This window comes from Diorhabda carinulata, chromosome 1 (genome assembly GCF_026250575.1).
Source record: "Diorhabda carinulata isolate Delta chromosome 1, icDioCari1.1, whole genome shotgun sequence".
Taxonomy (NCBI): Eukaryota; Metazoa; Arthropoda; class Insecta; order Coleoptera; family Chrysomelidae; genus Diorhabda; species Diorhabda carinulata.
The window spans coordinates 16,837,401-16,852,038 of NC_079460.1; the positions used below are offsets into that span (position 1 = coordinate 16,837,401).

General features: G+C 31.6%; 1 protein-coding gene across 19 annotated transcripts in view; it reads right to left on the bottom strand.

Annotated features, from left to right (window-relative positions):
- The window catches only part of LOC130891898 (endophilin-A), a 106,299-nt gene continuing 91,661 nt past the window's right edge, over window positions 1-14,638 (bottom strand). For 7 of the 19 annotated variants that reach the window (XM_057797007.1, XM_057796992.1, XM_057797016.1 and 4 more), the window contains 5 exons: window positions 11,480-11,583; window positions 8,372-8,658; window positions 2,141-2,215; window positions 1,022-1,137; window positions 1-867 (listed from right to left, as the gene is read on the bottom strand). In XM_057797007.1, coding sequence (XP_057652990.1) covers window positions 748-867; window positions 1,022-1,137; window positions 2,141-2,215; window positions 8,372-8,658; window positions 11,480-11,583 — 702 coding nt within the window. In that variant the 3' untranslated portion in view covers window positions 1-747. Of the gene's footprint in view, window positions 868-1,021; window positions 1,138-2,140; window positions 2,228-8,371; window positions 8,659-11,479; window positions 11,584-14,638 lie in introns of all 19 variants that reach the window. The other 12 variants (XM_057797112.1, XM_057797135.1, XM_057797069.1 and 9 more) reach the window with 4 other exon arrangements.

Below are 14,638 nucleotides of genomic sequence, written 5' to 3' on the forward strand. Positions count from 1 at the left end.
TTTTGAAACAAATAAACTATTTTTATGTTGAAATTACTAAAAGTATAAAAGCCACAAACCTCGGTAACCTATCAATTACCCTCCTCAGGAACCATAAGACGAATAGAATGACCTGTCAGCTGATCGCATTTACTCACTGGTCTACCAGGGCTGAAAAGATCATATCTTATAACTATGACCCGATTAACTGGATCAGTTTCCGAACAACACTGAATGTGATCCGATTTAGTTTCCGAAATGTTCTATTATTTGATAAAAAAAGCAAGACATTATTTTCGAAGAGTATGTACATTCTAAATATGAGATTAAAACGTTTTCAACTTTTCACAAGAGAAAATGTAGTGGATCACTTGGTATTTTTTTTTATTTTCAATAAATGACACAATTTTCAACTGCACGCAAACACACATACATTCAATTCATTTAAAAGATCTTTAAAATTAATTAAAACTTCCTCGAGTACGTTTATATACTATATGTACAAAATTGGAAAGAAACTTCAATATCAGGAAGATTCTGAACATATTAAAAATTCAGTACATTTTGTTCTATCTAACTAAATTAAATGCTGTTTAATCACTATCACATAATACGCATATATATGGCTTAATCTCACTTCTTGAAGTGCAGTTGAATTTATCTATAAACAAAGTATTTTTACAAACGGCAAGTAAACAGAAGTAACGTGCACGAAAGATCTAAATAAATTATAAAGGGCTGTTCCTGATTCTTCACTTAACCAGTGGTTCATGGTAATGGTACATCCACTCTTACATAATTTACTGGAAAATATCCTGTACGACCATTAACACTACCCTCGAACCAATTTTCATCGATTTTATTCAGAAGCATTATCACTTCATTTTCCTTAAACATAAATATATATTTTAGTCCATGTAAGCATTAGAGGAATTAATGTTTGGTTACAACAGATGAAAACTATTTATGTTTCGACAATATTTTTTAATACCATGTTAAAATATGTTGTTTAAGTTGAATGTATGAAGTGATTATAGCTTACCTTGAATCCAAGTTCTCCAGGGTTTTCGGGATCAAAATCGTAGAGAGCTGTACAACATGGTTGCCTATTCATAGGAGTCCTGGCAGGAGACTTCATTGGGGACGGTAACGGTGATGCTACAAATTAACAAAATTGAATATTATTCAAAATAAATTTCATCAAGTCATATAGCTCTATTATTAAGTTACTACTGTAACTGTAAAAATAATATATAACAAAGACACTATTTCTAACAGATAAAATACACTTACACAGGAATTAAGAGCTAAAATGTCCAATATTTTTCTGTAAATTCAATTTTATTAAGATATTGGTCACATTTTACCAGGCAGAGTTCTATACGGGTATTTTAATTTGAAAATATTGAATGCTCTTGGTACAAAATTTAAATTTTGGATGTGTTATCATATTTTTAGGTAAACACAAAATTGAACATAAATCCTATAATGAATAATATAATTTTTATCAAAAAAATGACAGCAAGATATTGAAATAATTAGAAAGATAACAGTGAAAACGATTTAGTACTAAATAAAAAATCTAGTATTCATTTGTAAGGGAAATCAAAATTAATTTGAAATTAAAAATAATTTCAATGTCACTCTGTATTTTTGACGATTTAAAAAAAATTATTATTGTACTGGAGTATCTGTATTTGATTGTTGTGTAAAACTTATTTCATTTTACTTTTAAAAACATCATTGGAAGCCAGGAAAACAAAAATGGATAAAACATTTAATGTTTCTATTCATTACAGAAAATGTGATCTCAATAAGATAGTATCAGGTATTCAAAATATTTAGCAGGGTAAGTGGTAAGTTAAATTTTATTCTGTTGTAAAATTTTTAATGAAATTGTGACAATAAATATTATTTCGTTGCGCCAGACAAAACAAAAAGCTCGAAACCGGATGAAATATTTTCCAAGGAGCCTGCAGATTTTTAATAGACTCCAGAATGTACATTTTGTTTGTTTCGATATTATTTTTGCCGCTTTTGATTTTGTCCAGTATTTTATTAGATAGATAAAATTAATTTTTTATTTTCACATTAACACAGCAACATAAAAACAAGCACAATTACAAACGAAAAGAAGGCAGTGAAGAGAAATAGAGTTTACCATTAGCAGACTGTTGTCCTGGATGCAACTCAAGTTGGTATGGTTTATGTTGAGGTGAAGACACTTGAGAAGAGCCTAACAACACATCTTTGTCAGAACAGCACGTCAAGCATTTCAAAAATAACGGAAAACGAGCAGTTAATGACATGTTTCTATCTACTGCTAATCATTAGCGTGTCAATTTTAAAAAAAATGAAAAAGAGCACTTTTAACATATATTTTGGTCGAGAATCGCTATTTGTAATAATTATACAGTAAAAATAACAGCTCTTGAAAACACAAGTTTATTATTTAAATTTATTACCAATTTACAACCAAAAATATATATCAGAAATAGCTCCTTTCAAATTTTCTTTAAAGTGTTAACAATAATCCTGGTTTGTTTGCGAAAGTGCTTAAAATCGGTATTCACTAGCGGTCTGGGTTACATTAATGAACCATTTGACTTATCCACCCACAACCCAACTTTATTTTGATTGTGTGAGATCACATTCTGCTATAAATAACGAATGTTTGAATGTACATTATTTAGCCAAATTTAAAAATAAAATCCATACGAAATGTTTGTTTTACATAAATTTGTTACGCACGTTATTAATATGTCTTCAATCAAACATCTAAATATTATTGTATCCAAGGTGAAATGTAGTGCATCACGAATTTCAATGCTATACTCTCTATTCGAAGTATTTGAAGATTCTAATTACAATAATTAAAACCAAAATTGACTTCCACGATTTTCTTCAAATCTTAAAAGTCGATTAATAATTTGAATAACTTTTCCTAACTTTGCAAAACCAAATAATTATAGAAAGTAACATGAATGAGTGAAATTTGGTAATTGAAATGAGGAAGTTTTTGTGCGTTAAATCAAAAATCTTGATAATATTCAATTCTCATACGTTGAAGATATTTTTATTACACTGCTCAAAAATATATATGAAACTTGTAATTTTAGATACATTTGTTTGTGATATCTCTCAGTTACTTAATAATAGTTAATACATATTTAAATTAACTACTGATTAAAATAGGGAATTAATTGAATCTAGAAAATAATAGAAAATAAAGATAATTCACCAGTTCTAATAGATGAAGGTAATGAGATTTTCAAACCAGTTTTTTCGAATCGAAGCACCTTCGCAAACACCTCAACACACCCGTACAAGACTACTTCGAACTCACTTGGAAATATAAACATGTTTTTTTTCTCAATTAGAAATAGATTCACTCATCATCAGCCTAAGCGAGATTTAAAATTTGGATATATGCCAAGTTGATTTGTTGTTTTTTTGGTTAATCTAAATATATATTCCGGAATCAAGAGTGAAATCATTCAAAAGGGTGGAATGAAAATAGAGAACAAAGTATGTTTTTCACATCATCTATAATTATCCTTCCTATGGAAATTATAGTATAGAAAATATTAACCGTGATTAGATTTTATTTACTCATCAACTGAATTGAGCCATAAAAAATTAAATATACATAGTTACATACATATTTATACGACTAAATATTCATACCTATTTTAATTTTTTTTATTACAAATTCAAATTATTTATTTAATATTATTTCTTCAGACATATATCTTATAAACAATAAGTTTATATCTTAAAATTCTATAAAGCTAGTTTATGAAATAGACTTACTAAGGAATTATGGTAAAACAGATTCAAGTTTCATATTTTTTATGTCTTTATTAAATGGCTACATTTTGAATTGAGAAATATTTGGAAAATAGAAAAAATATATTGTTGAAAACTCTATTTAATATCTTTGATAATTGGAAGTAACATGCTTATAATCCAAAATCCAGTAACAATAACACATATAATTGCATACACAATGTATCTCAGTTGAACCTACATGTGAGGACATAAGAGTACATACATATATTTATAAATAATTTGACTCCAATTGCCAATGTGAAAGAGTGGAAATTTGTAATGCGATGTATCAATGTAATAACATTTTTCAAGAAGCATGGAACTTTTTACTGCACAATACGATTATGCACAACCACATTATGTATGAATCAATTTGAGTATCATTTTCTTCAAAATATATATCAGCTTATGAAGACATACAGTGGTCAACAAGATTACCGGATTTTATTAATATTAACAATTAAAAAAATGACATATTGGTTGATTTCGCCACGATATATTAATATGTTGAATTATATAAATTCCCAGGCAAAAAAACAGCCACTAAAGTTTAATTTGATTTTGGTATTTTTTAAAATTTAGATTGATTTTTCAGTAACAGTTATATGTCAGATATTTTCATTCATATTTGAATTTGAACATATATGAAGAGTACAACAGTTTTATAAATTGGTGTCTACCAGAAACAGAAGAATTTTTCTTATAAGAATTTGAATGGTGAATATCTAGTATTACCTACCGTTGGCCAAAATTGATAAGGTTTGTAAGCAATGCTAGTAAAATTGCATCAAATTCTTGATGACGAGTAATCCACAGATTATGGAAGTTATTGGGTGAAGTAGTTCAGCAATGAATGCATCTTTGAAATCGGTCCCAGAAATACTCAAACGGGTCGAGATCAGAACTGCAATCTGATCAAACGATTCTTTAGCTTTTAGTGCCATGTATATCATAGAACCTCTATTAAACACGTTCCTGACCATCAGGTGGTCGTAGACAAATCGCGACTCATACGTGAATAGGACGCAAATTGAAGACGATATCTTGGTAATTAAATCCAAAAAACCTCCGTCACATATAAAGGTTTTATTTTATGTAAAACAACTTCTCAATTTGTTGTTGGAAGTTATGGAGCCATAACCACTACACAGACACTAACAATTACAATGTCTGACACGGGTTTCGATTACCCCTAGGAGACTGAAGGTAAACGTATCTAAAGACAAAAATTCGATTGTGTTGGTATAGTGGTAGTGTAAACAAAGAATCTAGTACGAGTTCTTAACGTTAATTTCGGAAACAAACAAAATAGTCGTAAAGGATCAGGGATCAATGTGCTTCCAGTTGAAACCTATAGCTGTTGCATTCCACAGGGTGTTATAAATTTCAGGATATACGCTTCATCTCAGTGTTGCACTGTTATTGAGAAATCAATCTAAAATTAAAACGAAAACATTAAAATCAAATCAGTGACCGGTTTTGCCGAGGAGTGTCAAAATATTTACGTCCCCACTACACACAATCAAAAACACCAAGCTAACCAGAACTTTTTTAAAGGTGGAAAGGGTAGAAGCGGAAAAAGATACTAGTATCCACAAATACAAGACATTATTGTAAATACCCGCTTTAATGAAACTTAAATATTTGAAATCCATTTTGGAATTCAGGGAAAAAAACTTAATTATCCAACCAAGTTTTATGTTAAAAATATGATATGAATGAAATAGTTTGGTGATAAGTACAAAAAACTTCTGGCAGCACGCAAATAAATTGAATGTAGGCTCTGAATATACAAGTTTGATTGAAAAATATAAATTATCATAAATTGAGAATATCGTATTGTCGACAAATAACAGCCACTTTGAATCCAACAAAAGCAATATATATCATCATCAATATTGAATGTGAACCACCAATCGCTCTTTATAAAGTTATATTTGTGATATCTAAGTGGGTTTAAATGCGAATGAAAATCTGTAAGCAATATTTAAAATAGATTGTTATTTGTAGCTATTTGAAATATGAATCAATTTCAGTGGTTATTAATGAAAGTATGAATTTTATTTTCACGAAAAATGAAATTCTAGGCGTATTTGAGATTTCAAAGCCAAATTATTTAATAGAAAATAATAACCTGAAAGAAGAGAAGCATCGATGATTGCTAACCTTACAATATTTTGAAATAGAATGTATAAAGTGTAATTACATTAGAATAGTGGAAAGGATCGAATAAGAGGATCAGAAATAGCGTACAAATAAACAAATACAATAAAAATAATCCTAAAAAATATTGTCTGAATATAAAAAAAACTTTACACTTGTTTGTTCATTGGGTTTGAAACTGCATAGGTGTACCCTAACAGATGGGCTGAGCAGTCCGTAGACAAGCATAAAGAAACAGCTAATTTTTGATTTTATTATTCAATAAAGGTACCTTTGAGGGCGATGCAATGATTATAGCGGTCTTAAAATTCATGCATACCATTTTTAGTGTGATTTGTTTTTAGTCTCAAAATAGCCTCCAGTTTAGGCGATAACCTATTCATCGATCCAAAATTTCTGTCCAGCGACTATTCTCTTGAGGTCTGAGAACCGACTGGGGGCCAGATCTGGAGAATACGGTGGATGCGCAATCCTAATTCATGCAATATTGCTATAGTTTTTATTGATTTGTGACATAGTTTCCCTTTTTATAAAAATGTTGCCGTTTTTCAACTATTTCGTACTTCAAACACTCCAATAATAATAAATAATAGTCGCTGTTTATGGTTTTTCCCTTTTTAAGATAGGCAATGAGTATAATACTATGTGTCTCTCCAAATACTGATGCTCCAACCTTGTCTGCCGACTTTTATGTTTTCCCACGGTTCAGAGTCGGTTCATCACGTGCAGTTCACTCGACTGCCTGCCGATTGGACTCCAGTGTGAACTGATACAGCCAGGTTCTATCCATTGTTACATATCGTGGCAAAAATTAATTTATTACGATTGAATAGCTGTAAATAATGCTCAGAATTCGTTGTTGTTAGAGTCTCAGTTATCTCAATCGGCTTTACTTTATAGCTATCCGAAATTATTCTGTGATATTCTTGACGTTTTCTTCGGTGATAACATCTTTTAGGCGTCCACTGCGTGCGTAGTCTTCGGTCTTCGTTTCGTTTCGTTTAAACTTAATTTCCAAACTGTTCAGTTACCTGGCGCAAAGTACGAATAATATTTATCAAGTCAAGCTTTGGTTTCAATAGTATTATTTTGCCAACAGCAATACCTTATCAACACCTTTCATCCATTTTTACAAACTAATAAATGTTGTTTCACTCAAAATGCTATGAATGTTGAGGCTAACTAAACTGTATATAGATTTAAGACCAGTAGTGCCACCTATTTGTCAATCTACGAAATTTTCAGCACACCTAATATACATAAGATAAAATATACTGTGTAGTGAATTCTGGAAGTGTTTGTATGTATTATTTGAGAAAATTATGAATAGTGTTTTAGAGACTATAACCAAGAAATAAAACAAAAATATAAGAATCACTAAGGCCTTGAGAAATAATTGAAAAGGAAATTATCAATGATCAACATTTTCACGTATGATTTTAATGCAGTTGGGTTGGAAATAAAAAGAACTATCTTCAGGTTCATAAAGACGACACCTCTACAAAGAAAGCGAGAAATAGAATATAGAAGTTTTAAGATCTTTTTATAGATCTGAATCTTATCGTAGTTTAAGCATTTGCTATTGAAACGAGAATAAAAGTATTGATGGCTCAACAAAAAAGTGGAGCAGTTTTTATTGCAGAATATACGAGAGCCGTTTTATTTTCAACCTCCGACCGCTCTGTGCAGACGCTACGCTCGCAGAAGAAAGCTAGCATGCGCTGTAGAGGACTGCGAAGCTCTCGCACTACACCCTCCGCCATTGTTGACATTTAGGCGTCAGTCGTCGTTGTACTACAGCCACGTAAACATGTATGCCATTATTGATGTTCCAGCCAAGTGTTAATTGCGAAGTGTGATTTGTTTTCTACAGGCTGAAGGCCATAGTACTGCAGAAATCTATCGGAGAATGAGTCGTGTGTATGGGGAAAACTTCATGAGTTATGGTGTTGTGCGTGAATGGTGTCGAAAGTTTAAAGATGGGCGTAATCATGTGAATGATGAAGGGGGCCAAGGACATAACAAGTTTGGGCCTGCTCAAAGTCTTTAATGATGCTGTAAGGGAATAATGATAAAAGATGTACATGAATTGGGATTTAAAAAATCCCTAAACATTATTAGAGTTGAGTTTTAATAAATCACATATACCTGTTTCTCGTTTGTTATGTTAAACTAAACAAAAACAAAATATAAAAAAGTAACCAACTGAAAGTCAGTCAAAATTAAAACTAAAAAAAAGATTAAAGAGATGCCGAATTAAATGCGAACTTTATGGAAAACGTTTTAATAGCAACGAAACTTTCATATTCAATTATTTTTTAATATTATTTAATTTATGTTCTTGAATTCGGCAGCTCAAAAAATAATTCGAAAAAAAAAATAAAAAAAATGAAAATACCTTGAGGGTAACTCCAAGGATCAAAAGGATCAGGTAGTGGTTGAGTCGGGTGATTATTGTAATTTGTTGTTTTGATAGGAACTGTTTTTGGTGCGGGCCTCTTGAATATATGCCCACTACCGCCGGTGCTTAAAAAATTTGAATTACTGTGATGATTACTACTGTGATTAAATAAATTATTGTGATTATTTGTACCATTTAATCCGTCCTGTACAGTTTCTATATGAAGGTCGTGAAGAGTTTTCGGAACAAACTCGACCTTTGGACGATTAGCAGCTTCATCTGTCCTACAAACAAAAAAATTGTCAATACAAACCGTTAATTCTTCAATAACTCTTCTCCCTATTTAATAATTTATCATCTGCGATTTTAAGTTCAGATAGTGTATTTTCATTTCAATACAATCAAATAAAATGGATTTATTTTATAATGATTGAAACAAAGTGATATTAACGCACAATCATATATTAGTTGGTAAACAACAAATATCCAATTGGTCGAAGAAGATTGCTTGACATGGAGCCATCTGGTACACAGGTTGAATGGTCGGATTAAGACATCTCGAAATAAGTGAATTCATTTCACATAAGAAACTTGCCACTGTTTTCCAAGCCAAAGTATTGGCTACGATGGAATGTGGACGTGCAATACTTAATCATCGCCATAGAAATACAGTTATCTCAATCTGCTTATACAGGAGAGCAGCCATACAAGCCATAGCGACTGAAACGGTATGTTCTAGGCTTGTGCTGGAGTGAAAAAAAAGCTAATGGTGTCCAGTCACTCGGGCAACTACGAGAGTAATTCGCTCGCCACATTCGGCAAATCTTTCAATGGACCAAGAATCTATTGTTGGTATAGCCAAAATTGTTTCTATTACATCACTAAGGCGCTGCGGAGATGGATGGAAATACCTTGTATGAGACAATCTAAGGCACTCTCTTGACAAACAACTGATCCACTTGATTATGGCGAATTCTACTGGTGACTCTCTTTTCAATCAGACATGATAACCTAAGATGCAATCCTCACACTATCATCATCAAAAACGATCCGAAACACTACGTCATCACTGTGTATCCAGCACTCTTATGTACGGAGTATGGCTCATAGTGTGTTTAGTGACGTTAAAAGGTGCAAACCAAAGTGCTTGATTAAATGTTCAAAAATCATGGGCCTAGTTTTCAAAGAGACACGACTACAATCAAACTATGAAATATGAAGCAAGATATGTCAATGCGTCAAAATATTGCATATGATGATCATTTTTTTTCTGTTTTGTTACCAACTCTACAAAATGACAACTGAAGTATATAAACTCCTGGACAAAATTAACACATCACTCATATTTTTTATTTATTGTACAACAAGACCTTGTTTGACAGTGACAGTTGTTATTTAAGTTAACTATAGTATCACATAATCTTGTTTTGACAGTAATTTGTATTAAACCTCGTTTTAGACGAAAACTGTGTTAACATTGTCTCAAAAATTGCTTAAAACAAAATTTCTGTTAGATGCAAGCTGTTGATTGTAATTGTTTTTATTAAATGCTTGTTTGGAAGTTCACCTGGGATTATATCAAGTAAAAAATTAATCGCCAAAGAAATTTGTCAATGGAGGAGGCAGTGCGAGGATCGACTCTCCTGAATGAAGGATATTCAATGTAGTATGTTGCTGGTTTGTTGGGAAGACATCATTCCAGTATCAGTCGCATAGTGAGGCGATATAATAAAACGGGTTCATATCATCTAAGACCAGAACAAGGGCGAAAGCGTTGCATAGTTCAGACATTAAATCAAGACTATATCAAAATTGGACCATCAATGATTGGAAACGGGTTCTGTTCTTCGATGAAAGCCTTAAAGCTCCAGATGCACGTGAGCATGTCTGACGAAGGCAAGGAGAAAGGTTGGCCAGCTGTCATATCCTCCTAAAGTGCTTCTTGATGGTGGGTCTAAAATGTGTTGGGAAGGAATTTGCTTCGATACTCATAAGGAATTGGTCCCTATACGTACGAGGTCTATGAATGTTATTTAGACAATATTATTGTCGAGAATATGAAGCCTTTTGTTCCGTTTGTTGAGCCTAATTTATTATTCATGCAGGAAAACGCTTGTCCCCAGGTAGCTGGACAGATTATTGACTTCTTACATGATGTCAATATCCCTTTATTAGAGTGGCCATCTAACAGTCCGGATATGAATCCTATAGAACATCTATGGGACTATCTTAAAAAGAAGATTCGAAGTGATAGACTCATTGGTTTATTCACAACCAATCGCTATTGAAGAATGGGAGAATATACCGCAAACTTGTGTTGAATATTTAATGTCAAGCATGCCGCGACGCATGAATGCAGTGATAAAAAGTAGAGGAGAGCCTAGGAACTAGGGTTGGCCCATATGCAATTATTCTGTTTTACTGATTTTTTCTTTTTAATTTGGAGGTATGATAGCTTATTTATGCCTTCCAGAAAAAACAAACTTTTATGGAAAAAATAAGGTAAATTAAGGTTACGTAAGGTAATATATTCAACTAATTTGTAGGTATTCATTATTATTTCAGTTTAAATAAGTTTTATTATGAGGTTAAATTGTAAATATTTAGATGAATTAAAGTGGTGCGTTAATTTGCCCAGTAGCTTAAATACCAGTAACAAAAGACGAAGATTAGCTGAAGTGTTGACATTTGATTGTATCTAAAAGTAATTAGATTTCATCCTAGAATTACAATTTGTAAAAAAACCGGTACCAAATGATGAGGTTGCAATTGTAAGATCCTTCATGAATCGATGAACTTCATTTGCTCATTGTATTGCTCTGTTATTAGTTACAAAAGTTTCAAATTATACAGAAACCTAAGTTGATATTTCCACTATATATAAGTATTAAAGTTATTTTCACTATTTTATGGTGTAAAATCTGTGTTTTTTAATTCTACTGGTTTTAAGAACACAAATGCAGATTATAATACTTTGAAGATTGTTTCTAAAACATGCTAACACGTTTGCATGACAAATAATGAAGTAAGCTTTCATTTTTCATCTCAAATTATCATTAATCCAAATAGCTGGAAAAAATATTGAGTAATTTCTTATTAACTTACTTTTCCGATAATGTTTCAGTTAGATGCTTCAAAATTTCTGTACACTGGCTATGGTAATCTAACAAACCTTCAGCGAACGTTGCTAATTGTGAAATTTGCTCAACCTGGAAATATTTTTGGAGTTGTTAATTTCCATTTGATAGAATTAATTGGTTGCAAAAATTCTTTACTCAGTCATTTAACCTTATAAATAATTCATGGAAATTGGAAGTAAATTATCGTATATCCCAAATTTTTCAGTGAACTTGTCCTAGACCTCCATTTTGTGTAATTTCCATACTATTCGTTATCAAGATAATTAATATCTTCTATTTGACTTGAGAATATCACAAAGAAATGAAAACCCACCCACTCAAACCGAGTGTTCTTTATTGGTTTATAAGAAACCACAAATAAAAGAAATGTGGTAATTTTTTTGAAGAGAATTCTATGGTGATATATTTAAATGAGATTTGTAGACATCGTTTTGAATGAGTATAATTGGAACGGATGGAAATAACAGAATTAATTTCAAATAGAAATTATGTGTCAAATTTAACAACAAATAAGAAGTTTTTATTGAACTCTTTCGTTGTACACAACTTCTCATTATTAAAGATCTCATTAAAACTTACTAAATGCTTATCCACTTCTAATGTGATAAAATATGTCGTGTTGTTCCTCGGTAAGAACAAAATTGAATTCAAATTCTTAATCAGCTATAAGTCTCTTCATTCATTACTACTAGTAAAAAGTGAGTTAGACTCCAATCTTCGGTTTTGTAAACATATCCCATATTTGATTTTAATGTGATCTTCTATCTATTAAAATTAAATTAAGGTTATGCTAGTCGATGATTTTTTCTATCATTACTGTATATATAGCAGCACTAGCATATTATGGTCTCCATATAATCCGTTTGATTAACACTATTAAACTCATTCTTACCTCAATTCTTTTGAGGAGCTATCATTAAAAAATATTTCACTTTTATTCATACACACGTGCACTATTTTTGCTTATATTTATAACAAATATTTGTTCCATAAGAGATATATAGTGTGTTTATCAAAATGCGCAACATATAGGAAACTTTTTTATTATTATCATTTTGATAAAAAGTCTAGGATGAAATTGTTAATAATATTTTGATAATCTATAAAATTACCAGCTTGCGGCATTTGTTAAAATATTTTAACAACATTTTTCTTTTAAGATGAATAAAGAAAATATTTCTACAATCAGTAATGCCTCAAAGTACATTCTCTTTGAGTACAAGTTTCCGACATATACTGTATATTGGAATATAGTTTGAAATTTCAAATAATTTTATTTCATTTCAATTTTTATATATTACGAGCTCAGAGGCGTTGAAAGATATGTTTTTAGGAATTTATCTCCTGATGCAAACGAATTGAAACATGATACAATTCTTCAATTTTAATCTAAAACACAAAATTGCTGTTATAGAGAAATATATTTTATGAATTAATAAAATTCACAAAACTAAATCATCATTGTGTTTACTTAGTCTTTTCGACTGACTGCTTCTATTCGTCTTGGCACACTATTAAATAACGTTTGGCAGTATTGTAGTGTAAAATTGTTCCAGATTTCTCGGAGAAAAATCTGGACCACTAGATGTCCATTTTAAAACTGACATCAATTTTTTTACTTCTTTAAGCGTAAGGTAGGAGATACCATATTGTTAGAAAATACATTCAATATTATTAAAACGCATGTCTTAAGTTACTTTGAAGCATATTGAAGTACTCGTACTTAACAGCTTTCATAATACTTTGCACAAACTTATTTTTGTTTTGAAGACCGTCATTTTGACACATCTTCTTACTACTAAAGGCACTGTTCACTGTGGAGGTTGCTACTTAAGTTTTGAGACATGGCAACACTCAGGTGAATATGTCAAATCCGATTATCAACACAAATTTTGACATTTTTAATGGTGAACGTATTCATAACATGTTGTCATACGAGTGATATTTGAGTTATTTACAGATACTTGAAACATTCATCTTGGTCAAAAAATAGAATTAAATCGCGAACATTTTCTTGCGATGATTTTCTATGACTTCAGAATTAAACAGAGAGGAGTGTGCCGATTAACTCGCTTCGAATTTTAATGATGAAGCGCCATTTCGAGCCACCGTGTTTCGCAGGTTTTCCAAATTCAATTGTGGTCGCACTTCGCTACAGGATGAATTGCGTGAAGGTAGTCCAAAATTGTGCCAGAAAAAATCGATGCTGTGAGTAAACTGATATTGCAAGATCGTAATTTGACATACCGTGAGATTGAGGCATTCTTGGGCATTAGTTCCACTCGCATATATTCAATATTGCATGAACATTTTACTGCCAAAAGATTTGTTCGCGTTGGATACCGCATAAATTGAAAATCGCTCATAAAAATTCAATTACAGTGTTTCACAAGACATCTATAATATTGTGACAAGCGACGAATTAAGGATCTATGCATATGAAACCAAAACTAAAAAATAATGGACTGTATGTGTGTCTTTCAATACAATAAAAGTATTCGCGCACGATGCACTTCGACGTAAATGGTCGCCTGTTTTTTCGGAATAACTGGACATGTCGCTTTCGGTCTATTAGAGCAACGGAGAACTGTTCATTCTGAATGGTACAACAGCATTTGTTTGCCAGAAGTGTTCGAAAAATCAGCGAAACCAAGCGTAGAAGACGAATCATTCTTTACCACGAAAATGCGAGCTCTCCCACACTAGTTCACACATAAACTTTTTTGAAGAGCCATAACATCGAATTGACGGGTCATCCGCCATACAGTCCTTGTTTGGCATCCAATGATTCCTTGTTATTGCCGCAGATCAAAAATAAACGCATGCAAAAGTGTATTGATCTTAATGGAAAATATTTTAAGAAACAATAAAGCCATATCCAATAATATACATTTGTTTTTATTTGTATATCTCGAAACTTTAGTAGCAACCCTCGTACTATCACGATACCCAATTGCACTACCTTACACGCATCTTCAGATATAAAGTTAATCCAAACGATGGAGTCCATAATTTTTGATCTGTGACCCATGCTAAAACAACAAAATCAAAAGTGGTAATAATCCTCGATGCTCTCCCGGGAATTCATGACACTAACGTGAGATTCTGCTGGGTACTTAAAGTG